This window comes from Crotalus tigris, unplaced genomic scaffold (genome assembly GCF_016545835.1).
Source record: "Crotalus tigris isolate CLP2741 ecotype Arizona unplaced genomic scaffold, ASM1654583v1 scf7180000018371.15429387391:27106975, whole genome shotgun sequence".
In the NCBI taxonomy this organism is placed as follows: domain Eukaryota; kingdom Metazoa; phylum Chordata; class Lepidosauria; order Squamata; family Viperidae; genus Crotalus; species Crotalus tigris.
The window spans coordinates 3961853-3989312 of NW_024096970.1; the positions used below are offsets into that span (position 1 = coordinate 3961853).

The 27460-nt window shown below is 35.6% G+C and overlaps 1 protein-coding gene and 1 long non-coding RNA gene across 11 annotated transcripts in view; one reads left to right on the plus strand and one right to left on the minus strand.

Moving 5' to 3' along the window:
* Positions 1-15638, plus strand: part of LOC120311547 — a 43821-nt gene extending 28183 nt beyond the window's left edge. The window contains exons 2-3 of the long non-coding RNA XR_005557649.1: positions 13998-14148; positions 15465-15638. This is a non-coding gene — a long non-coding RNA (uncharacterized LOC120311547). The remainder of the gene's footprint in view (positions 1-13997; positions 14149-15464) is intronic.
* Positions 1-27460, minus strand: part of AK9 (adenylate kinase 9) — a 73008-nt gene that overhangs the window by 25689 nt on the left and 19859 nt on the right. For 8 of the 10 annotated variants that reach the window (XM_039351174.1, XM_039351171.1, XM_039351175.1 and 5 more), the window contains 21 exons: positions 26357-26469; positions 25888-26079; positions 24847-24966; positions 21831-21905; positions 21351-21449; positions 20284-20423; positions 20024-20204; positions 19214-19358; positions 17566-17682; positions 15255-15341; positions 13964-14118; positions 11469-11625; positions 10545-10659; positions 9134-9189; positions 8315-8410; positions 7454-7531; positions 6917-6994; positions 6226-6432; positions 3640-3773; positions 2331-2543; positions 467-742 (listed from right to left, as the gene is read on the minus strand). In XM_039351174.1, the coding sequence (XP_039207108.1) occupies positions 467-742; positions 2331-2543; positions 3640-3773; positions 6226-6432; positions 6917-6994; positions 7454-7531; positions 8315-8410; positions 9134-9189; positions 10545-10659; positions 11469-11625; positions 13964-14118; positions 15255-15341; positions 17566-17682; positions 19214-19358; positions 20024-20204; positions 20284-20423; positions 21351-21449; positions 21831-21905; positions 24847-24966; positions 25888-26079; positions 26357-26469 (2834 nt within the window). Of the gene's footprint in view, positions 1-466; positions 743-2330; positions 2544-3639; positions 3774-6225; positions 6433-6916; positions 6995-7453; positions 7532-8314; positions 8411-9133; positions 9190-10544; positions 10660-11468; positions 11626-13963; positions 14119-15254; positions 15342-17565; positions 17683-19213; positions 19359-20023; positions 20205-20283; positions 20424-21350; positions 21450-21830; positions 21906-24846; positions 24967-25887; positions 26080-26356; positions 26470-27460 lie in introns of those variants that run through there. The other 2 variants (XM_039351176.1, XM_039351178.1) reach the window with 2 other exon arrangements.

Below are 27460 nucleotides of genomic sequence, written 5' to 3' on the forward strand. Positions count from 1 at the left end.
CAATTATGTATACAATGAAGACTATCTGTACTGTAGAGTGGATATTATATTAGCATAATTCCTACACTGTTGTGGACATTCAACCAAAATAGCATGCACTCCATACATTGGGTTTAGTGGACTGTTAGGCTAACAAGACTTAGTTCTTTTAGACTGATGTTATTGCATTATCTCTCCTCCAAACTTGCTTAACCTGCTGTAATATGGAGTCAATTGGTATATAAAGTTGAGTGAATAAATGCTAATTTAACATTTTTAAAATAAGAATCGGAAATGAGTAATGTCTTCCTGTAGCTGAATTGGCACATAGGATGGTTGAAGATCAGCTAAAAAGAAGGAATTACAATTATAACTTGTTTTCTTTCTATTAATAATACTGGCATCTCCCATCATAGCTTTCTTTGATGGAAACTCATTTTTCACTTCGGAAGAAACTAACAAGGAACATATACAGTAGTTCGATTACCTCATGAATTTGTTTACTTTCCTCTTCACTCTCAAATTCAAATTCTGGTGTATTTTCAGGAATAGTGGACTCTCCCAATTCTTGTGTTCCCTCACCTTCTTCTTCCTCCTCTTCTTCTTCAAGACCAATTCTTTTTCCTGTTTTGAGCATGAGCAATTCTTGCAAGCGTTCTTCAAACTGAATATGAAAAATGTTTAGCTTATCTGCTAACCACCGGGAACAGCCTGTTTTACCCACTCCATGTGGCCCCAACAGACATATTCTTATAGGAGGAGCCTAAAAAGGAAAAGTGTGAATATAATTATATAGCTTTTTAAAAGAGAAGGTTTTGATCAATAAGATTATTGAATAAATATTTCTAGGAAAATCCTTTTTGAGAAACTTGAGAAACCTCAGGTAGAAGATCCATATTTTCAAAGATATTATTTACTAATAGTAAATACTTCAGCATGAATAACTGAATTATATACAGAAAGTATGTTGTATGACAGCTGTTCTACTCAGATGTTGCACTCATATTTCTGCACATTCCAAAGCATCTCTTTGGAATCAAACCTGTAGAATTGCATAGCCTTAGCAGTTAAAAAAGCAACAAATAAGTAAGCAACCCAGCTATATTATGTGGAAATACCTAGCTAACTTTGGATGATCTCAAAAAGCTAAGCAGGGGCTGATGAAGTTAATCATTAGATGAGAGACCATCCAAAATTTCCAGACTCAAAACTGTGAAATTGAAAATAGATCCCCAAAGATGGTAACGGTAAACAATTTTTATAAGAAAACTACATGGATGTGTCTCAAAGAAGACTTTTCCTAACTTACCAAATGAAAATATGGTCTGTATTTTAAAGGAAGGATGGAACCTGTTATCTATCAAATATTGTAAGATTACAATCCCTGGCATTACCAATCATGCTAGCGAGGAGTGCTTGGAATTGGAATTCAACATTGGTTTTATTGATATACTGAACTGTTATTCATTTTAAGTAATACAGAGGTGGAAGTATAGTATAATGAGCCTCAGAGCCATCTTCAAAGAAAGAAGACAATGAAACCTCCATTTAACTAGGCTTGATTTGCGACTTGTCTCTAGAAGTTGTGAATGCTCCAACACTGGAAGTTTTTAAGACGAGATTGGACGACCATTTGTCTGAAATAGTATCGGATTTCCTGCCTGAACAGAGGGTTGGACTAAAAGACCTCCAAGGTCACTTTCAACTCTGTTATTCTGATATTAATACATGGACTGACATCTTTTCTTTCTCTGGTCATCAGAACCAACAGTATCTTGTAACTTGCACTTCTGCAGAGTTCTCAACCTTCTCTTGCTCAGAAATAACCTCTAATTCAAACACATACATTAATATTCAGACTCAAGTAAAACTTATCAGTTGGTTCTACTGAAGAGGAAAGGAGCACAGGTCTCAGAATGTTTTGCCAGAAAGACGATGCCCCAATAGTTTGTGGAGGACAGTAAGTCTGATGTATCCTCTTCACGCCAAGATTTTGCTTTGCAGTAGAGCAGCTGTCCTTTATTAAGGCAAATTTAATTCAGCAGCAATTCATAAATGAGATTGCAATATTCCCCAGATGCTCTGAATGGAAGCTGCTTTTGCACATAACAAATCAGTCCAGAAAAATCTTAAGCTGAACCAACTTTTGCTACATGCCAACTTTGGATTCATAGTGGAGGAATCTAATATGTCATGCGGAGACCTGAATATCATCACCATTGCCATTCTGTTAAAATATCACATGTAACCATAGATAAACACAGATGCCCACATGGAGGTACATGTTTGAAAAATATTGGAACCTCAATCAGTGTTAATTTATATAGCTCATAAATGTAAGATCTGCATACTTTTAATGGCTCATTGTGAGAAACATACTCCTCAGGATTTTCTAGAAATTTATCTCTGTTTTCTGGAGTTGAAAAATAATAGTATTTTTCTCGATATTTAGCTGCATTTTCAGAAATCCCTGGGTAAAGGATAAAGTTTTCCTTCAGAATCACTGGACAGAAATGCTTTGTATCTCCCATGTGTCTCTTCCTCTCAGCAACTTTTTCTTCATCCTTAAAACAGCAAAATATTTCTGATAAGATTATTTACATTAACACTTTAAAGAATCTGGATTTACTCTAACACACTGGCACAGATCTTGATAATTTAGAGGGTAGGAAGCAGCTGCAGATCCATTCTATACTCAGTAAAGGTGTTGAACAAGGAATGAGGAATCCAACTTCAATTCTACCCACAGCCATGACAACCTAGGGGGTAACTTTGCTCAATCACTCTGTCTTTTCAGCCCCGCCTCTCTCATAGGGTAGTTGTTGGGGGATAAAATAAAGGGAAATCCAGATATAAGCTGCCTAGATCTAAGATTAGATTTAAATCTAATGAACAAATAAAACTTCCATTGCTTAGGACATAACCAGTCTGATAGGGGATAAGGAAGTGGGAGAAAGAGGTAATGAGCAGGAGCCATGTGTTCAGAAAGACTCCCATGTGTCTAGAATGGGGGTCTCCAACCCTGGGTCCATGGACCAGCACCAGGTCGCAACATGACAGAAACCAGTCCCCGCAAACAAGTAAAGCTCCATCCACGGGATGCAGGCAGTATACAAAACCACGTCCCCTCTGGTCTGCAGGAAAACCTTTCTCCATGGAATCATTCCTTGGTGCCCAGAAGGTTGGGCGCCTCTGTTCTAGAAAGAGTCCAAAAGGTTTGTTTGTGACAGTTCCACCCCATCCAGCTAAGTTCCCAGAGGTCCCAAACCCAAGCCTACTCAGTCTTGCTAGGTTGAGCTGAAGCTGTTGTTCCCCGCCCAAACTTCCACAGCTTCCAGATACCAAGACAAAACATCAGCAGCCTTAGGGGGAAGATATCCATTGCCATGTTTAACATCTATGTTAAACAGGAACAGAGAGAGTACTGTACTGAGCACTGCAGGACTCCACAAAGTAGGGGTTATGGATAGACTTCTTTAGCCACCATGTTTGCATTTATGCAAAAATATAACTGCTTTTGGTTCATATGCAAACACTTCAGCTTCTTTAAGTTATACTCTTTCTATAAAGATGAAGTTATATAAATGGTTATCTTGCATATCATGTCATTCAGTAAATTACAGTGTAAAATAATCTATTGAGTTGAGAGCTAGAGCTTACTTCTTCCTCTTCTTCCTCTTCTTCATCACCCTCTTCTTCTTCTTCTGCCTGAGCCTCTGCTTCAACCTGCAAATCTTCTTGTTCTTCATCCTCATCTTCAGGAGATAATTCCCAACCATGATATTTAAAAGGTTCTGTCAGAGATAGTCAATTTTCAGATTTTATTTTTTTCAAAAAATACTGTACATGCAGGATCAGAGATAAAATATGAATATGCATGGAATTCTATATGATACTGAAATTCTTCAAGCCACAGATTGATCAGATTATATTCTGGTATTCCAGAAATTTATTAATTAAAATTAACCATCATGAAAAGTTGGTAGAGCATGCTAAAAACTAGAGTTCTAACATATCAGATTAGTGTGTAAGTGTACAAATACAGGATTGCTGAAATCAGTGGGTTATAAGGAATATCTTTATGCGTATAGCTATGTGCTCCTAACCACAGTGATGCTATAATGAAAAATATATATTGTGATATGATATGTCCCATCCTTTTACAGGTATGTAAGAGACAATCTTCTATCAATTGTCAGCACCACCCATTGAACTTCCATATTCTTGTGCATTAGATGTCAGCCTTTATAGGACATGAATCCTTAGAATTAAAATAAAAAGCTCACAGAAATATATATTCAGGAAATGAAGGTTCATGATATTATTCATCTAATACAGGGGTCTAATCCACGCTGGCTGAGGAATTCTGGGAGTTGAAGTCCACAAGTCATAGAAGGGCCAAGTTTGAAGACCCCTGATCTAATACAAGCACAAAGTTTATTATGAATCCATATTGTGCAGAATAAAAGCAGTGCTGATAGTTTATATTTATCATCATTATAAATCATGAAATATCTGAACCAGAACCTTCTGTTAAAAAATTACTACCCCCAATTCAATATGTTTAGCTATGAACTGATTCCCTCTGCCCTTCTAATATATCCCATATTCCTGTATACACCAATTTCTTTATGTCAAAATATGTAAGTCATTGCCATAAAGTATAGCAATATTTTAACTACTAATTCTGATAACTTTAAACATTCAGAAGAATGGATCTATTAATAACTATGATCTCTGACATTTAAACAGATAATAATTATTAATGGTTGGTTGCACAGTCGGCCAGATATTTAGATTGGATTTGGCATTTTTATCAACCTATCGAGTCCTTCCCAAAGACCTGTTTGATGATGTTATTACTATTAAACTTGTATGCAGCCCAAATCTCATGAGTCTGGGCGGCTCATAACATTCAAAAAAAGAAATTACAATAATATCAATAAAACATAAAAATAAAGATAAGCTATGGTAAATGTGATGAAGTGAGGAGTCTAACTCTCCCTCACCAACGTCCTGGGTAATGAGTTAAGATCTTCACAGTTTTTCTAAATAACAACAGAGTGGGATCAATCGGATATTGGGGGTAACCTCATTCCAGAGGCCACCACTGCTATAAAGAAGGTGCACGTCCAGAGCCCTTAGAGAGGACATTGTTTAATCAGAGCACATCAACCCAGCAGGATCGAATTGACTGGGCCAATGTTATGTGAGACAGGTGGCCCCTCAGTTAACCAGGCTCTATGCCACGTAGGACCTTATAGGTAACAAACAGGATCCTGAATTACACCTGGAACTAAATCAGCAATCAGTACAACTTGTGAAGCAGAGTTCTTACATGGGCATAATGAGGCATGCCCATCGCTGCTCACCCCATCACATTCTGGACCAGTTGAAGCTTCTGAGTTGTCTTTAAGGCAGCTCCATGTAGAGAGCATTGCAATTGTCAAGCCAAGAAATAACTAGGGCTTAAGTGGCTTTCTGAAGGCCCCTTGATTCAGGAAGAATGCATCTGGTGCATCAGATGGAGGTGTGCAATGTTCTGTCTACAGTGGACACTTACTCTTTAAGCAGAAACTGGGAGCCCCTATTCATATTCACAAACAGTACTTGATCCTAAGAGACAATTCAGCAGGAAAAGCCATCATATTTGAAAAGTAGATCCCATTTCCTTCATTTGTTCTCTTCAAATAGACTATTAATGGAATCATCTGATTTTCCAGAAGAAAAAATTAAGTCCTGTTTTGTTCATTTATCTCTAGATGAAGCCACCCAACTTCTGATGTCAACATTGCCTTCAATTTCAGAATAAAATGGCAAGAGCATTTCCTTCTATTCTCCTGCTGGCAGTCCATTTTTTTAATTTTTTTAAAAAAATGTTCTATTTTAATATTTGAATACTTTTTCAAATATGAGTAAAAGAAGTCATGTTGATTATTCAGGATACTGCATTCATATTAAAACAGACTTTATATAAATTAAAGATTTATAAAATTTTAAATATTAACTTCAAATAATTTCTCTTGCTGTTATTGTTTATTTTCCAAGTAGACATACAGTACTATGTTGGCCACAATTATAAGGTGTTATTTGCTTGTTCAGAAGTAGCTCATAATTTGTACAGGCTTGTTTTAGCCAACTTTATTTATAATTTGAAGAAATTGTTAATAAAACAAAACCAAAAGCCACCCCAAATCTCCCGAGGAAGAAATAATTTTGAAACAACAGTGGATGTGAATTACTTACGTTGCATAGCTTGCATAATCTTATTAAGCAGCATTTCTGGAGTCTGGCCATCAATCTCCAATTCAGTAATCTGAACCAAAGGTGATTCTGCAACATGTGACTCCAATTTTTGCCAGTTATTCTGGAACTGGCTGACCTTGTTTTTAAATGGATCCATTTCTACTACATCTGGAAAACCATCTTCAGGATACTCAGGCATTGTGACTCCTAAACAAATCAAGTTGCATCTTAGGAAACAATTATGTATTAACAATTAGACGGTCTCTTATGTGTTCTGGCAGGACTTTCTTCTTGATACTCTGTCCAGTTCTTATGGAGCTACAATGGAAGACTTCACAAGAAGGAGGACCAACAAACTAAATAGACCCAGAGGACTTCTGCAGAAGTTCAGAAATCTGAAAGCGGGAGGGAGAAATACTTAACAAAGGAAATTCCTCTAACAGCTCAATGAAGAATAGGTGTGCTCATGAAACTATTGAGGGAACAATGAAAAATTGGATGGAGGGAGGATGACGTATTCTAAGGAGGAAATAACAGCAACATTAAATTGGGACAAGGCACACAACAAATGTTTGTTTCAACTATACATTTTTAAGAAAAAGAATTGGAATGATTATACAAAGCCATTCATTGTGGGTTATTCAATGCAGACCATCCCTTGGCAGGATGAGTGACCCGGTCAACCTCTAACCTAGTTCAGATGCAATACTTTTCAGGTATTCATATTGTGATACAGATTTTTCTTCACTTTCAAGGGGTTCTGTTGATTCTGTGGAGATTAAGAGAGAATCATTATTATTTAATTTGGATATTTTTTTTTAAACATTAAGAACTTTCAAAATATTTAGAAAGTAGCACTTTTGAATTGCTAATTAAAAATTAGCATAGTTTTCACTTTGTAGGCTTTGCTTCTGAAAGTTTATCAGATTAAGTTACCATAGTAAAAAGGCTTTCTATAAAGAAAAACTAACAAATATATTAATTAGATGGTGACAAAGAATGAAATGTAAATGATAATATTTAATAAAGGATACATTAATGATAATGATGATGTTGATAGATTTATAAGGCCATCAAATCACAGGTGCTCTTTCTATTTTTATATTAAAAATGCAGTGAAAACAATAAAAACTCTAACAGTGACATAGGATTAAAGGAGTAAAAGTAGTTGTCGCCTATAATGAACTATTACTAATATATATATTTACATACATACATAAAATCTAACCTGTTTTAGATTCTTCATGTTCTTTGGAGTCTGTAGAAGCCTGTGCTTCATCACTCTGATCTGCAAACTGCACTGTTTCTGTACACAGATATATAAAAACACTGAGGTTTCTTATTAAGTGGATTTCACGTAACCCATATAATCACAGTAAAGCTAAAAAATATGCTAAGAAACCATAAAGTTATAGAGCTGAAGATTATTAAAATAAACTTATTCAATAAAAGTTAATGTAAACTGTACGAATAAGAGAGATGGGCTAATTGTGTAATTATTTGTGATGTATAATTTCTGTGATGCAAATTCGATTTGAACTTCAATAACTGGTTATAGAAGGGGTAAACCAATTTTCAGGGTCTATCTTTCCATTAAGTAACAAAAAAATTATTTATACATCATTATAGAAAAATTATTAATATATCATTGGAGAGTAATTATGTCACTATTATAATATTTGTAAGATGTAATTTCTGTGAAATTTTAATTTCTTTGCCATCATTCTATCCAATACATACTTAAGTTGTGTCCGTGGGATGTTTACAGGCCAAATATGGCTCTCAGCAGGAATAACTTGCATATTTGTGTTAGTCTGCTCATATGATTCAAATGCCATCTTAGTTCAGTCAGTGCAGAAATGGGTGTTTCCAACGAGAATTATACTGTAAGAATCTCTTAGCAGACAGAATAATACTATTTGTAGCAAAAACATTGTCAAAGAAATTGGAAAAAGAAGACATGGTAAGAAAAATACTTTGCTGCCCTTAACTTTTCTATAGCAAAGTTTTAGACACAGTAATGTAATAAAACAACTTGATGTTTGTCAGAAGAAAAAAGATAATTAAAATATCACACAGATATCCTAACCTCCAGACATTTCTTTCTGTTTAGATTCAGAAGAATAAGCTTGTCCTGGTTGGCCTCTTTCAACTCCAAAGCTATCTTCCAGAAACTCTGTAGATCCTATAAATACAAGAAAAACATTTCTTTGGGAACATTTATAAAGCAATTTTGGAACTCTAGGCGGGACTTTACTGTACTATAAACAATACAAACAGTTTAGAAAGTCAACAGACAACCCAAAATTGGATTCCAATTTAAGCTTTCGAATAGCATATAATACAATCAGACAAGAATACTGAAATTACAAATAAAGCTAAAATGACAGATTCCACAGTTTAGAGTTATAAGGAGTACTTGAATATCAACCAAAAGTCATCCATTTTCAGAACTTGGAATAATTGCTTGGGTTAACCATTAGAAACCGATGGCTTCATATCTATGAAATTTATTTCCTGATATTGCTATGAGGCCCAAGCCATTCATTTGCTTAATTTCTCCTAATACCCTTATGATATGCAACAGCTGCCTTCCAGTTCCACTTTTATGTTTTGGTGCATCCTATTCATATACTGTATAAGTATGATGAATAATAGGAACAGAGTCATGCCCCAGATTTAAATTCTTCCTTGTTAATAATGCTTTTAAGTATAATCAGGGCTTTTTTTGTCCAGCACCTTTTTTGGATGGAACCTTGTAGAGTAGGCCAGGCGGGTTGTATGATGTGTGTGAGTTCCGGCACCTTTTTTTTTTATAAAAAAAGCACTGAGTATAACAATATGATTAATATGCACAAAATTAACTTCATTGCTGTAATAATTCTAAATACACAACTATATTTCTTACCTCTGTCCTCAGCAGATTCCTCAGCTTGCAGTTTTAACATTTCTTGCAGTTCTCTTCTGCAATTAGAAGTTCATGCAATTTATTATTTATTTAGTATAAGATGAGGACATGACAGAAGAGAAACACACACACACACACACACTCCATGTAATTATAAGTAAATCTTCTATGGGGTATGGCAGTGGCCTCATAACTGGATGTCCACCCAGGCAATTGCTTCTGATGTTGCTTCATTTGGATCTTCTGGGGAACCAGAGAACACACATAGTGGACAATCTTGCACAATATGTTCAATAGCTTGCATATCAGCACCACAATCGCAACAAGGGATTCTTACCATTCCCCACTGACACAGGGCAGAGGCAATTCTTCCAATATTACACCCAATTCTGTTCAATTTCAACCAGACAAAGCTAGTCAAGTCAAAAGCAGGTGGTTTGTTAGAAGGATCAGTATTGGTAAGGCCACAGGAAGGTACCTTGGACCATTCCTCTCCAGATGTTAATTGAATAGCTGTTTTCCAAGCTGATCTATGGGATTTCAATCTTGTGACAAGCTGTGAATTGCCCTGGTGAATAGGGAGGGACTTGTAGTTCAGCATCCTTGACCATAGCCGAATGAGAGCTTATCGTCTTCTAATGTTGGGTGGTATAATATTGCTAAGTACTGATAACCAGTATACTGGAATGGGATGCAACGTGCCAGAGATGAAACGCATTGCCTGAGTTGATGTTGACTATTTGGGTGTGGGCGCTCTTAAGCCACACTCTGGTACAATATTCAGCTGTGGAATAAACTAATGCTAAGGCTATTATTTGAAGGGGGTTAGCATCAGCATCCCAGGATGTACCAGCCAATCTGTTCAGTAAATTGTTGTGGCTTTTCAATTTTGCAGCTGTTTTTTCCAGGTGTTGCTGGAAGGTCAATGAGCTGCCCAGTGTCACTCCCAGGTATTTCGGAGAGTTATTACATTGTAAAATATAGTTCTAGAACTTCACTGAAGGCTGGTATTTTGCTTACCTATTGCTGAGGTGGAATGTGGCTACTTCTATTTTTGTTAGTTTTGTTAGGCTTGGCTGGAGGGACCATTTTTTGGAATAGAATTCAAACAATTTAAATGATAATATAACATGAATGAAAATGAACTGCAATCTTCCTGAATATGAATTATTCTAAAAAATTCCATATTGGTCTGCCCATAGTCAGTCTAACAGGTTATACACATTTCAGTAAAAAAATATCTAGCTAAATCTGTACTGGTCTACTTAGCAATCAGTTTATTCTCTGTAAAGGAAAGCCATGGCACCAAAGAATATCAGGGTTTGGGGTTTTCTTTTTACATAGACCAATCTTCTTTGCAGTTCATTTTAATTAAATCTTTCTCTCCCTCCTCCCTTCTCCAAATACTTGCTTTGCTTCTTCTTCCTCGTGTTTCTTTTTCAAAGCATCGTCTATTAGCCTTTGTATAATATTAGCATCAATTTCTTCTTTATGTGCTTGGTACAGTCTATGCAGTACCAACTGTCCTGCAATATAAAAGAAAACAATAAAACAGAAAAGGGCTGTGTACCACATTTCAGAAAATATATAATTAAAAAAAGAGATATTGTTGATCCCAGTAATAATGCTTAACTGCATAATGCTCCCAATAATAACAATTAACTGTATTAGACAGCATTCTTTAGGCAATTGCTTTAAATATCTTAAGGCAGGTGTTCCCAACCAGGGGTGCGAGACGATATTCCAGGGGGTGCAAAAACTTTCAAAATTATAGTGTATATGCATAATTCGTTACTGTTATTTTGAACTTTTGTAAGGGGTGTGAGAATATATCAGAATTGTTCTAGAGGTGCAGGGATAGAAAAGGTTGGGAACCATTGTCTTAAGAAATCAAATGTCTTTCAATAGCTAAATAAATTTAGTTGAGTAGTTGAAGGAAATAAATAGTATATAATTATTTATGCCGCATTTTAATGAATGTATGCATTAATAAAGGAATTAAATTGGTGGTAAAGTAGGCTACAATAATGGTAAGATTAATGTGTAAATTCTCCATGTGCAGTTCTTTTCTATGTTATTTGCAAGTTAAAATTGAAAAATCTCTAAAGCAGGAATTGAATCTCCAGTTATGGTTAGGCTTCAGGTTTCCTAACTTCTGATTGGTGATACTGGATGAGGCTGATGGGAACTGGAATCTAACAACAGCATTCACATTTTTAGAGTTTGAATTCTACAGCTGGGAAAAAGAACATGTTGAAAACTTACTACTTTAGTTATGATGATTATTCCTTAAGTGATATTCATTTTATATATCGATGTCTAAATATTCACTAACCATTTTGTTCAAAATTCTTCAAACAAATTACAATATCAGGTAGGATTCCTTTTTCTAACAAAGCACTCCAGTGTTCTGTCAATGGAGGAAAATTATCCACTATCCATCCTCCTTTACTTGCAGCTCCTGGATATCTTCTTTGATTTGTCTTCTGTAGCTGAAATAAGAGTGCAATTAGCATATTAAATGGTTGAACATGCAGAATGACAAGTGCATTATTTAGAATAAAGACACATTTTTGAGTTCAGTTAACTGGCTTACATGATTTTTTCCTCAGCAATAGAATTTTCATCAAATATTCCAACAAGCTAATTCATTAAAAAGAATGTTACATATCAGAGAGAGACAGTTACAAAGTTATGACAATCTGCACTTGCTAGATCAAATCTTTTCCTTGAAAGACTCGTTTTTTGTTCAGATGTTACATATAATTCAGATAACAGAATAACGGAATAGGTTTTCTAGTCCAACTCCCTGTTCAGGCAGGAAACTCTATATCATTTCAGACAAATGGTTGTCCAGACTCTTCTTAAAAACTTAGTGTTGGATCAGAAGTTGTGAATGCTCCAACACTGCAAGTTTTAAAAAAGAGATTGGACAACCATTTGTGTGAACTGGTATAGGATTCCCTGCCTGCAGGGGATTGGACTAGAACAGTGGTCCCTAACCTTTGTGGCTTGGCGGCCCCATTGGGGGGGGGAGAGGGGAACCAGGCCACACGAGCAGAGGGCCAGTAAGCATGCACAGGTGGTTCCACTCTTGTAAGTAGCAGGCTAGCATGCATTTGCGTGTGCGTCGGTCCGCTGTTCACATGAGTGGAGCTGTGCATGTGCATATATGCAGCCTGGTTCTGAATAGGCCACAGCCTCGGGTTGGACTAGAAGACTTCCAAGGTCCCTTCCAATCTGTTATTCTGTCAAATGATTATTAAATTGTTGTAGCCCTATGTTTTTCACGGGACTGTTCCAAGGAGATTTTTAGAGTTTACTGGCTTTGCAGTACCTAGCCCCCCTCCTTTTTTTGCTTTCTGATTATTAAAACTGGAACATTTAAATAAATGGCCTTTTCATTTTTCTTTGGATGATTCTTCTTAAATTAACCTAACATCAAGTATTCTTCTTGCACTGGGAATAGAAGAAGCAGAAATCCAGAGTGGGCAATTAATAGTGAAATCCTAAATCGGTTTATTCAAGAATAATCTTTGTCATGTTTATTGAGGTTTACTTGCACAAGACTCTCGTCATCACTCTGCCTATGGGAATCATTCCAAAGCATTAAAATAGATATGGCTTACAAGACAAATCTTTTAACTCATAGAAATATAACATTTCATGTGAATATTATATTTTTGTAAATAAAGATTAAAAAAACATTGGTAAATAATACAGCATTATGTTGAATTCTGCATGGAACACTGAATGACTCCTATGTTCGAAGTTTGGAACACTCAAAACATTTCATATTTCCGGCCAACAATACTTTTATGAGCTGCAAAAGGAATGCCTGTAGATCTACAACATCCACATAGATTTTATTCTTTGGGGGCAATTGTACATTAAGGAAGTGATATTTGGAGACCAGCATAACTGGAAACACTGGAATGAGAATTACATTCATTTCAGAAAGTGCTGCAAATGAAAAGCAGATTTCACAGAGATCTTAAAACACAAAGTAGGCAGTAAATACATCATATTTACAATAAAAATTGCAGATCCCTAATATACCACAGTGATAACAAGACATTTCCACATTTTTCTATTAGAAATTTTGTTTAGAAATTGTTCAATCTTGTCTGAGTCTTGGAGACTGCCTGGACAAGTCCCCACAGTTTCCTTGGCAAGGTTTTTCAAAAAATGGTTTGCCACTGCCTCTTTCCTAGGACCAAGAGAAAGTGATTGGACTAAGGTTATCCAGCTATCTTTATTCCTATGGCATGATTATACAACACAGTCTCCTGGATTTTGCTTTATGCTTTTAGCCACTATACTAACCTGGTTCTCTTTAGCAGTCCTAGAAAAGTCTAAAAAAATTTAATAGCAGCATTCTTCTATATTAGCAAACAACAACAACAACCCCTCCTTTCTAAGAAAAGAACATTACAAAATTCAAAATGTCTTTGGGAGATAAAATATATAATACATAAAATGAAAGGAGCATTCTAAAAACGAGTAATGGGGAACAAATAAATAAAGAATTTTTAAAGGATATTCTCAGACTATGAGAAAGCATTAGCTCGGGGCATGTTAACAGCTCTAATTTTTTTAATGGCATATCCTAGATTGATAGATTGTATGCCATAATGAAAATTATTCTTTGTATGCAAACAGTAGTAATTAGGTTTAAACTAATCTGTATTCTTCCTTATAATGTTCCGAATTGTAATATTCCAATTGGTAGTGGTTTATATAATTTCAAATACATTAAATAATATCTCAGTTAGAGAGAGAAAAATCTTTCTATTGTGCATGCCTTTCATTTGATACTGGTGCTTTTACCTCTTCAATAGTTTCTTCTAATACTTCCACATAGGTTTCTGGCGGCAGAGTTATTGGAGACAGCATTGCAGCTTCTATAGCGCTCTGGACCACCTCTTGGATATCTGGATGGTCGAGAGGGATCTCCGACTCTGTTTGTGCTGTTGAGATGTCGGCTTATTATATAGGAAAAAAAAAATCCATGCGTAAGTATCCCAAAATGTAGTGAACTCTATAAAAAAATCCTGTTAATATTACTCTGCGGAATGGAAGCTTTCATTAATGGAATAGAAAGTTCCTCCTTTCCAAGTCTGAACTGAAGGATTGTATGAACTTCTGAATAAATTTGATGGGAGCAAGGAGAAGAGAAAAAAAGGGAAAACGCCATTGCTTGAGAAAAATTCTACTCATACAATGTTTGACGCTATCCTATATGTTCTTTTGGACAGGTTTTTTTTTTTTCCAAAAAATACAGCACTGGGTTTTTTTTATGGGTTGAAAAACGTATTACAAACTATAGATTTCATATTTAAGAAAGCATAGAAACCTAGCTTGTTAGTGAAAAGGAACCTGGCCCAAAACAAGAACATGTCTGTCTTCTCCTATTACTCATGATACCAAGTGTTGAAGAGAAATATTTAGGGAGAAAAGCATGGGGGGAAAAAAATCTCATTGTGGATTGCATACTAGTAGCAAAAGGAGCTGATATTACTTGCCATCCTATTTTTCCAGCCAGGGAGGATAATAAAAATTCTGATCCAGGAAGAAACAAAGAGTCTCCTTATGTTGAGGGAAGGAGAAAGTTTGACTCTTCCATTAATTTACACAGTGAACAAGTAGAAATTCCTGGGCTAGTGGTATTTCCTGGGCAAGCACTACATCAAATCATGCCCAAATCACATAATTAGGTAACTGATAGTGAAAGATGCCCATCTCCATTGCTCTCAATATCATATTAATATTTGGATTAACTGAGCAAATACCCTGTAAACCATTATTAATATTCTTCAGCTACAGCAAATAGTACTTCTGCTACAAATATTTATTATTAATGCTGCTTACTTTGGCTTTTTAAGGTAGGCCAAGTCAGAAAGCAGACTCCACAACCTTAACTCTATTTTGTTATAGGAGACGGAGGGAGAGGGAGAGAGAAAGCCAGGAGCTTGAAAGTCCAGTTGAATTATCCCCTCCTGCCCTCTTATATTCTAGTGAATTAGGGCAATCTGAGCTTATTTCTTAAATTTTACATTGTTTTTTTTGTTCACATAACCATCATTATCTCTGCCTAATTTCCACATGCTATCTGTAATACCTATTTGTTCTGCCGATTGGGATGAAGACATTTCTTCAGTCTCATCTTCTTCTTTTATTGTACTACTTTGCTTTATGATACTGCCCTCTAGATCAAGTATTAAGAGAAATAAAATACATTGAGTTATGCAGACAATGTCTTTCTGTGTACTCACATGGCTGGTTCACATAGTATTCTAAATCAGAACATGGTTTCTTTGATTTTGCTTAGACTGATGAGCACATCCTGCCATTGAAAAGAATTTATTTGGATTGATACCAACACAATAAAGAATGCTTATGCCAAGTGCTAGGCTGCATTAAGAGAGGGATAGAATCAAGATCTGAAGTATTAATACCACTTTACAATGCCTTGGTAAGGCCACACTTGGAATACTGCATCCAGTTTTGGTCACCACGATGTAAAAAATATGCTGAGACTCTAGAAAGAGTGCAGAGAAGAGCAACAAAGATGATTAGGGGACTGGAACATATAAGGAATGGTTGCTGGAATTGGGTATGTCTATTTTAACAAAGAGAAGGACGAGGGGGGACATGATAGCAGTGTTCTAATATCTCAGGGGCTGCCACAAAGAAGAGGGAGTCAAGCTATTTTCCAAAGCGCCTGAAGCAGGACAAGAAGCAACGGGTGGAAACTAACCAAAGAGAGAAGCTACCTAGAACTAAGGAGAAACTTCCTGACAGTTAGAACAATTAACCAGTGGAACAACCTGTCTCCAGAAGTGGTGAATGCTCCAACACTGGAAGTTTTTAAGAAGAAACTGGACAGCCATTTGTCCAAAATGTTATAGGGTTTCCTGCCTGAGCAGGGGGTTGGACTAGATGACCTCCAAGGTACCTTCCAACATTATTATTATTATTATTATTATTATTATTATTATTATTATTATTATTATTATTATTATTAATATTATAGTCTGCATGGTGTAAAAACAGGCTCCAGCTCTATTTGATTATCCTGTTGTAATTAAAAACCACACTGATGGATCTTTAAAATTTGGTGTGCAGGAGCAAAGCTTAATAATCGTTATTGCAGGACATAGAAAGTGGAACTTCAAGTTTTCCCTTTCTGATTATGATATCATTATCGTTTTTAGCTAACAAAAGTTTAAGGAATGTTGACTTACACCGCAATCCAATATGTAATTACCCAGAAGTCAGTATCATTGAATTCAGTGGAATTTAATCCTAGAATATTGGAATAGGATTGCAGATTTAAATTTATGTCTGGTTGCTTGAACCAGTTGGGCATAATCATGAATCATAAAATACAGTATAGCATATGCAATTGTGTTCTCAAAATGGACTTGCATGAATATCAGATATGCTTTCAAATTCCAGATAAAATAAAAATAATTTGTTTGTTATCTATTGTATCTTATTTACTGTTACTTCATAATTATGACTATCCTCCTTTGATATAAGCTAAAATAATTAAAAGATTAAGAAATAAAGCATGGCACATATTTCTCCTTCTTTCATATACTAGAGCAGACATGTCAAACTTGCGATGTCACGTGACGTTGCACGATGCATTGGAACTTTTTCCCCATTGCCGACAATGGGGTGGGCGTGGTTTCCTTGTGATGCGTTCGGCCCGTGGGCTGGCCGCTTGACACCCCTGTGCTAGTGGAAAATACTGAGCAAGTGAAAAAACACTTTATCTGTAGTTTATTTAAATTTCAATTAAATGAGACCAAACCAACAATAAATCATAGTTTCAGGACTTGGATGATTTTAATAAATAACTCCCTAGCCTCTAGTATCACAGAGCAGGAGTAAAAGTGAAAACAAAAGATTCCCTTCTTCATATTATTTTCAAATAAATAAGGGAAGGAAGAATGAAAAGTCTGAACTTTGTTGCTGTTATTTCATATAGCAGTAAATTATGGTCTCCTATTATTTTTTAATTAGATCAATAAATAATTCATTACTGGACTTAAAATCTCAACTTTAAGATTGGGACCATATAGATTTACAAAATTCCATTTACAAAAACTAAATGCACAAATAATGCTTCTGTATCAGAAAAAAAGATTCTGTCCTGTTTGTTTGATCAGTTCATTTTGAATATGCAGGCAGATTGTTTTATAAATGAAAATATTCACCCCTACCCACCTCCCAATCACATTATAGCAATGGAGAAATAATGCCAGGTTTATATGCATATCAAAACAAAATGTATCACAAGTTTTCTGACAACCTAAATAACTGGATTCCAAGGATGGGGCTCACTTTACTATGTAGGGAGGGCTCTGATGGTATATCCTATTCTTCTATAGAATGTATAAAAACACGAATCCTTAGATTACCTTTTGCGCTACTAATTGTTGACACACTAGGCAGCACTGAACTTTTTTCCTCTGTGGAAATGTCCTCTTCCTCATTTTCCAGTTCCTTTTCACCAAACTCTTGGGCAAACAGTTCAGCTATAAAAAATAACATAATTAACATGAAGTACTTCTGTTAGGAATTCAGACAATTTCAAAAGGTCTTAATATTCATGATGGGCATATAACAAATTACATTTGTTAATTGATAAGGTATTGGTAACCTGCATCTGCATAATAAACTTACCTTCCACACCTCCATTTCACCCAATTTAAATCTAGCTGCTCTATGAATCTGATGACATGAATTGCAGCTTGTGAAATCTTATACCTTTTAATAACATTGTCAGCTGGAAAATGTGCTGGCAGACACTTTTAATTTTTTTACTAGTTGAGATTGCAGTTGTTTCAGTTGCTGAACACAAACAATGGAAAGGAAATGTCCACGATTTGGAAGTGATACAAACCCTATGTGGAAATGTTCCTGGTTTAATCAATTTATGAAGTTTATGAACCTGCCATCCTAGCCTTACAAGATCGCTGCTCAATCTCTCCTCTAAAAGAAGATTAGTGAAGATTATTTTTGGTTCCAACAGAAGAGAATATATGTAGAGCAGGAGTCCCCAACCGTCGAGCTGTGGCCCACTACTGGACTTTGGCCAATTCAAAACCGGGCCGCAGAAGCAGTGGGTGAGCGTGCATGTGCATGCAGCTCCATTTGCATGTGCAGGGGGTATGTGTGTACAACTCCATCTTTGCAAGTGGTAGGTATATGTGCCCACCATTTGCACAAATGGAACTGTGTGTGTGCTCGCCCTCTGTTTGCGCGAAACCATCTTCTCTTTCCCCTCCCTGTCAGTTTGCAAAGCTGGAAGGATTGGTGATCACTGATGTAGAGAAGAATATATGTACAGTAGGATTGTTTTGGGAGTTTAGTTAGCAATCATCTGCACTGGGTTCAAATATGTTCCAACAGAGTAAAAACTATTGGCAGAAAAACTAAGCTAAAAATTGTTTGGTAATAAAAACATGTGGATGGATGGATGGATGATGGATGGTTAGATTTTTATGCAGCCAAGCTCCAGAGAAACTCCTGGTGATCTGTATATAAAAACATTAAACAAGATTAAAACATAAAACCATAATAACCAGCTCAAAAATATATTTTTCTCAAAAATATATAAATATCGTGTATTGAAATAACATACTGTATTAATACTGAGAAGATAGAGGAACAGGTGGTCTCTGTAGCTGGTAATAATAATATATTGAAGGACTGAGCTAGTTTTATATTAGTATTTTATGGATATATTTCTTTCTTCAAATGACAATAAGTACAGTATTTTGCATATTTGTTTTGATAATTTTAGAAAATGTTATAGTTTGGATTGTGCTTCATATCTCCTCATTGTTTTATTTTACCAAGAAAATATTTAAATGCTAAAAAAACAATATCCCAATGGAAAAGAGAAAAAAATGGCCCCTTTCTTCTCACTGCTTGCAGTCAACAACTGCAGTGCTCATTCTTTCATTCAGCAAATCCTTGCAGAAGCATTTTACAGAACTTCTGAATTGAAACAAATATATCTAAACAACTGAGCCTCTTAGCTTTGACATGGAACCATCTCACCTTGTTCCCTCATTTGCTGCTCTATTTCCATTTTCTCTTTCACTCTGGCAATGCCTACCAGGATTGCTTCAGCTCGGGTCTGCTCAATGAGTTCTAGTCTTGCTTGTTCATAATGCATTTTCAGTAGAGCTTCCATGTCAAGAACCTACAGAAAACCATTGAACATGGTGTCCTAGGGATGGAGGGGCAGATACCTGCCAGTTTGTCCAGTTTCTTTCCCAAAAAACAAAGTAGCCCTAATACTGTCGCCCCCCCCTTATGTTTCATTTTCCAAATTTTATAGTGAAAATGAGTATTTCATTTTTTTAAAAAAATAAGCTTGTTATATTTGAATATAAAAACATTATAGAATATCATTTTTCCTGTATGCTTAATTTTGTGTGCACACATGCCCAGAGTCCCTTGTAAGGGCAATGGGTGGCATAAAAAATTAATAAATAAATAAATAGTATGAAAGCAGATTCCCATGTAAACTTCTTTGAACACTACAGAAAAGTTGATATAGAAACCCGATACAGAAACCTACAGTGCCACCTTTTAAGCAAGAAATTTTGAGCTGACATTTATAGGGCTCAACAGAATCAGGTGACAAAGAAATCCAAGCAAAATTTACCTGGCCTTTAATAACTGGTCTCCCAGAATAAGTGATTAGGAATGCAACTCGCAGTTTCAGTGATATGCATATTCTTTGTTGTTCTGTACCAAGCTCTTGGTTGTCAAAGTCATTGTGCTTAAGAGTCTTCTATTTAAATAAGATATTCTATAAGCAGGCCCTTTGAGATTTTAATATTAAAATGAATTTATACTCACTTTTCCCTGATAATGGTTTGCAAGCAACTCACACAGGGTTGTTTTCCCAGATAATGGAGGGCCCATTATCAGTACTTTACAAGGTGGAAGTGGCATAGGAGGCAGCAGGTAGGAACGGGGATTCAGCATGAATTGTCTCAATGCTTCTTCTGTAGAAAACAGGTACATCTTACCTAAGAAGCTACAAAGAAAGCAAAAATACAGAACTACGGCCTTAGAAAAGTGTATTTTGTATTAAGGGGTAATGAAGTTCTATTTACCTAACAGCATTGTCTGCAGTTCCCATGATAATGTCACCATCTTTTAAAGCCACAGGACACGCTCGGCCCCATTTGCTGCGATGCCATCGATGTCTAGGGCCTACAAGTTTATAGGATGCAAGCACCCGAAAAAGTTCACCCTGAGTGCCAAAATAAGGAAAACAACTGAAGCCCTTGAAAAACATATTGTCCTGAAAAGTGACAGGTTATTTTACCATCACATATTTTTCAAACATTATGTCACTAATTTTAATCATGCTGCTTAAGGTTAAAATAATTATCTGATATATAAGTGCCACTGAGGGATGACACAAAAAGTTTAAACAGAAGCTCTTATCAGAAGCTATCGTTACATTTTTAGATTTTTTTCTTAGAAATGAAATGTAGCAATATTTTATTTATACAGACAGTTTTGGTCTAGTGGTTAAGGCACTGGGCTTGAAATCGGGAGACCATGAGTTCTAGTCCTGCCTTAGAAATGAAAGCCAGCTGGGTAACTGGGCCAGTCCCTCTCTCTCAGCCCAACCTATCTCATAGGATTACTCTTGTGGGAAAAATACGAGGAGAGAGTATTAGATATGTTCACTGCCTTATTTTAAAAAATAATAAAGGCAGGATAAAATAATATAAAAACAAAGAGCACACAATAAACAATAACAATGGAGGAATGAGAAATCACAATAAACTGCTTGTCATGTGTATCTAGGGCAGTGGTTCTCAACCTTTCTAATGCCGTGACCCCATAATACAGTTCCCCATGTTGTGGTGACCCCCCAACCACTTATACATCACCGGGTGCCAGGGGCGTGGCCAAAGAAAAGGGGGAAAAATGGCAGATAGCCTTGTTTGGCGACCCCCGTGAAATGGTCATTCAACCCCAAATGGGGTCCCGACCCACAGGTTGAGAACCACTGATCTAGGGCATTCTTTGAAGTTGTGTCACTTGCTTTAAACTGCTACGAGTAAGAAAAATCTATTAACAACATTTACAGCAACTCTCTTTTTAATATGTAAGTGCGCTATTTCTACTGGCAACCAATAAGAGTACATACAAATATCACACTTACATTTTCCAGACCATCTAACATTTCTTCATCTGCACTCTGAAGCTTGGTTATAAGAGCTCCATGACGTTGGCCCATGGATTCAAGGCGGGTTATTACTGACTGAACAAAATCACATAACAGCTTGTGCATGAATTGCCAACAAATATCTTTAGTTAATATTGGATATTTGGTTTTGAAATATAAAGCCAGTTTGAAAGAGTACTTCAGTGCTATTTTTTTTACAAACAACTTGGTCAATAAAAGATAGCAGGTGGGAATCGTACTTCTCTGCAATTTCTAAAAGATTATTAATATCAATACATTAATATTATAAAACTAGTATTATCAATTGAACTGTTTTATACATATGGGATAGAGACAGAGAGCTCATTGCCAAGTTGTAGAAACTCTGTTGCCTTAAAGGAGGCAGGGTTGAAACTGGAATAAGATTGTAGAATTGACATTGAAAATAAGTGTTCATTCCTTGAAAAACATACTTACTTTAAAAAGTTCATCTGCATTCTTGTTTCCATCCAGTTCAAAAAGATACTGAGAGTCCTGTTCAGCCATTAATTCCTGAAATTTTAAAACAGAAATATGACTGAATATATAGATTGGATTGGATTTGGATCCCATGGCCTCAAATGATTGCACTGACACGTCTGGGGGGAAAATCTATGCTGCTATTTTTTGCCATACCTTTTTGATACTTTTTATTAATATATAATATTATTGTAACTGCAATATTTATTTGGCAAAGAATGTGAGGACAAACACTTCACTCATAAGTGCAATTGAACTGTCACTCCAGGAAGCTTATTTTTTAGAAAAGAAATGGTGGTGAAGCCAGACTGGTGGACTTCCAGTCAAATAATATCTTTTAACTTTGGTGATCCTATTCTTAAATATAAGGAGGAGTTAGAATCAGAAGGATGTGTCTGCCATTGGTTTGCATACTTACAATTGAAAGAAAGATTTAAAGCAGTCAAAAAGAGTTATGGGTTTGATTTTGTGAAAAACGTATTGGAAGTCCGACTGTGTGATAGTCATGAGCATATTATTGCTAAAGTTTACAAATTGTTATTGAATTTGAATTTGGAGAATGAATATATAAAGCACTGCATGATACAGTGGGCAAGGAATTTTGAATATAATGTCATGCTTGAACAATGGGAGAATATGTGGGCGAAAGTTTTAAAATTTACTTTAAATTATAACTGAAAAGAATTTTTTTATAAGATAATGTGTTGTTGGTATTTAACACCAGATAAGTTGTCAAGAATGTGTAAAGGTACTGTACTTTCCGGCGTATAAGACGACTTCCGCAAGCGTTAAACTCAGCGCCGAAGTCGGAGGTCGTCTTATAAACCAAGTCGTCTTATACGCCAGAAATTATGGTAGTTTCCGGCGTATAAGACGACTTTCTAGGCATGTGACTCGGCGCCGAAGACAGGGGTCGTCTTATATGCCGGGTCGCCTTATAGCCGGAATATACAGTATTTCAAATGAATGTTGGAAATGTAAAAGTAAAGAACGGACCTTTTATCACTTATGGTGGACATAAGTCAAAGCAAAGAAATATTGGAGTAGGATTAATAGCTTAATACAGAAAATTCTCAAAGTGAATATAAAGATAAAACCAGAAACTTTCTTTTGGATTTAATGGAAAGACCTGGAATTTTTGCGGGGAACTTTGATGCTATATATGTTGACAGCAGAAAGCAGAAATAAATATATACAAAAATGGAAGGACACTTTCATTCCCACAATGGATAAATGGCTGCAGAAGTTGATGAGAGTTAGCAGAGATGCTAAACCGAACTGCTTTGACTAAAGACAAAAATACAATTACTTTTGTTTCTATTTGGAAGCAGCTTCTGGACTTTGTGCTTGAAGTGGGAAAAAATGAAACTTTGATTTTGTGTTTTACCGATTAGTTAGGTTTGTTGTTATAGAAATGGCTAGTTTATACTATTATGTAAAAGTAAAAAGTTGAGGTTTGATGTTATGTTATTGTACTGCACCAAAGGAAGTTGGAAGTCAGCACCTTTTCTTTCTTTCCCCACTTCCCCATCACTTTCCCCTTCCCTTTTCTTTCCCCTATCTTTCCTACTATTCTCTTTTGTATTTTTGTATCTTATACTATTAACACACACATATAAACTAAATTTATTTGAGAATAACTACAATTGAACGTATGCAATTCACAGGCCAGAATTGTGTAAGTTCAAATGTACCGATGAGTAAACACAGTTTAGAATTTGACAAAGAAGAGATGTCGGGCTGGCAGAGTAACCATATTCTACCGTATCCACATTATCCATATTATATTCCTTGACTGAGGTCAATATTGAATTGACGTATCCATTCAACAACCAGTCCATGTGGCAAGCAAGACCCCTCTAGAATCAAATGTGATGGCTTGGCAAGCAACAGCTCTACAGTATGTCTCCAAACACAAGCCTCCAATACAGAACCTGTCTCCCTATTTTTTGATAAATGCACATGAACATATGAAGAGAAAAGGATTTATAAAAGATGTGAAAGGCATTTTAGAATATAATTAAATTTTTAAATATTTTATATTTTGGTTCGCATAGTACTAATTCTACAGATTAGATGAAACGATGATTACTTTCGTTCCCCTTTTTGTTTCTAAAGCAGATGCCTAAATAAGGAGTTTTGTCCCTTATATAGCAGTATCAGAGAGAAAAAGCTCTTTTTTAAATACAACAGTAATATGATTGAAAATTGAGATTACAAAGTTAAAAACCTAATACAAAATTTAAAAAATAAAAGAATAAGAAAAAATGGCAAGTGTAGAGGAGAAAACACAATATTTGGACCAAGCTATTTGAGCTGTATGTCACATTTTATGGTTTAGTATAGTCTTCTACCCATGCCCCAACTTTGCAATTTCAAACCCTCCTCTAATCTAGATTGAACAACCTGTAATGTTGTTTCCTGCTACTTTAAGGAAACCATACTTTAATCTTTCCAAAAGAGTTACGGTAATATTGTTTTGATTTTTTTTTAAATGGTATTTTTTCCCAAATCCACATACATAATACAGTCCTATCCATTCTGCAGTACTATCTCACTCAGTTTGCTCTTAATGTTTCCAAAAATATAACATTTGGCGACAATCACCAAGAGTCATTTTGGATAGTGAGGTGGGCAATATATAAATTTAATAAATAAATAAACACCATGCTTAAAGTACCTTATAAATCCAACCGTGATTTATTCAACACACTATTATTAATCAAACCATGCCTTGCTATAATATGTAAACTAGGTTTTAAAAGTTCATGGATCATAATAAGTTTAGCACAATATGCTGAAGATGAGCATTTGTGTTATCAGTATAATATAGCACCTTCTGGATTCATGAGATATCTAAGCTTACCAGCAATAATAAAGTTACAACATTGATATCTGGTATTTTTTCTTTCCTTCTTTTCTTACTTCTAGGTGTTATGGCTAAGAAGTGCAAAAGGTATTATCCTTATCTTACCTCTAGAGGACGCAGCATAATATCTTTATAGAGATCAATTCTCTTTTGTGCATTTTCCATAAAATCTTCCGGCCTTTGTACTAAAGTTGGCAAAATTTCTGTCAACATAATTTGATCAGCCTACGGGGAAGGAAATTTTTTTTTTTTAAAAAAATAAAGTGAATATATACAAAAAGCTTGCTTCTACCTCCCACTCTGAAAATATAAAATCAACAATGGTAAACATTAATTTGTATGCACAGCCAAACAAAATTAATTAGATGAAAACCATTTTTCACTGTCTAAAATGAAATTGTGGCTGGCTTAGTTATGGACTGAAATGAACCTTCAATAAAACTTTATTCCTGAACAAATATGCAATTCCACTTACTAAAATTGAAGTGATTTTGTTTTTTTTAAAATATTTTTCCTGCTGGAGTCCTGTTATAGAATTCTGAGACAGACAGATGGATAGATAGACAGACAGACAGATAAATAGATAGATGGATGGATAAGACAGAGATGTGTCATAAAACCTGCCCTGCATCACCCAAACAAGGTTGCTACTTCTGAGGGATGCTGTTCCCAATGCTAAAATTGCATTCTGCTAATCCAGGCAATTTTAACTTAGAATAGGAGGAGACACCAGCCAGTTCTTTGCTTCAGCAGGCCAGCCAAAAGCCTTAGGTCAACACTGGTCTAGGCCTTCAAAGAAAGGATTACAAATTGTTTTACTAAATTAATAGATATAAAGGATTAGTAGTATAAAGCACGGAGGGAGGCTCAGCCAGTCTTACTGTATACATGTTATACTTTGATAATAAATATTCATTCATTATATAGCTTTAATATGGTTACAAATGACTGGATTTTTTTCCCAAAAATTCAGCATGTAGAATTAGGGTATTACATAAAACTGTTATATAACCTAATTTGATTCACTTTATTAAAGAAGAATGTTGCATTGTTTAACAAATATTAAACAATCTGTTTCTGAATGATCCAAGCTTTTCTTTTATTTGGAACAAATAATTGCCTTTTTAGAAAATATGGGAAAGCTACCTCATTTGACTCTTCTTCCTCTTCTTCCTCTTCTGCTTCCTCATCCTCTTCTTCGCTTTTACGTAATTCTTTCTTCTTTTTCTTACGCTTTTCAATAATATCAGGATCCCAATCTTCTCTTTTGAATATATGTCCTGTGTCAGGCTGCTGTCTTTGACCAGTGATTCTTTGGCACAAGTCATTGTTAGGACACTAATTAAAACAGATCATTATGAGATGGAAGTTGTTTCAAATCCAATAAGATAACTTTGTAACTCTTCTTTCTAAGAGTTTAGAACAAGAGTGTTTATTGCTAACGTGCTGGTAGAGTTTCTTTTAAAACTAATAAAAGGCAGTTGGCAACTTCTACCTTTATGACAATGGGTTTAAAGGAGACAAGGACGGCTTTATGAAGTATAATTTGTAAGGGTAGGAAGCGCAGTTATGGAATAAATACAAGATTTACTAAGAACATTCAAATGCTGATTACCTTAATATTAATCAGGAAATCTGGTTTTAATTTTAAATTTTTAATTACTTCGATTTGTTCTGGTGTAGACATGAAATCCTCAGAAAGAGAAGGGAAATCACAGAGAACATAACCTGCAAGGGGGGAAATGGAAATATTTTTATACTTTAAAAAATCACACTTATCTATTTTACAGTAAATATGGGGTGACTATGGGTCTTTCCTCGTTTGTATCTAATCACAGTACAACCAATCCTTGGAAACATTTTATACTGCTGTGTCCTCATCTTTTCTTCAACCCACAAACAGCTTTAAGTTGTCTTTACCAGTATGAAAACAGTATTTTCCTCTTAGATCAGAATAAGAGAATTGGAAGGGACCTTGGAGGTCTTCTAGTCCAACCAGTAGCAGTTTCAAGGTGTGTCAAATCTGATGCATTTCAATGCCTAAGCTATTGGAAGTCCATCTGGCAAGTTGGGGCAGTAGAATCAGCCTGCACCTACCAACCCCTTGAAATAGGAATAGAATTGAATAACAGAGTTGGAAGGGACCTCTCTTTGATTAGTTTCCATCCATAGCTAAATAAATAAAGCCTTCAGGTGCTTTGGAGAATAGCTTGATTCCCTCTTCTTTGTGGCAACCCCTGAGATGTTAGAACACTGCTATCATGTCACCCCTAGTCCTTCTTTTCATTAAACTAGACATACCCAATTCCAGCAACCGTTCTTTATATGTGTTAGCCTCCAGTCCCCTAATCATCTTTGTTGCTCTTCTCTGCTCTCTTAGAGCAGAGTCTAAGAGTCTAAGAGTCTCAACATCTTTTTTTTTTTTACATCATGGTGATCAAAACTGGATGCAGTATTCCAAATGTGATCTTACTAAGGCACGTATTAACATTTCATGTGATCTTGATTCTATCCCTCTGTTAATGCAGCCTAGAACTGTGTTGGTTTTTTTTGGCAGCTGCAGCACACTGGAATGAATGCACACTCTCTCCTCTGGTCTCCACATATGCTTTATACACTTCTTCTTATTTTCCTTTCTAAAGGAAGAAGAGAGGTCTGGAGAGGTGCCCAATTCTGAAAGAGCAACAGTCTCCTGTAAAACCAGAGATCCTACACTTTT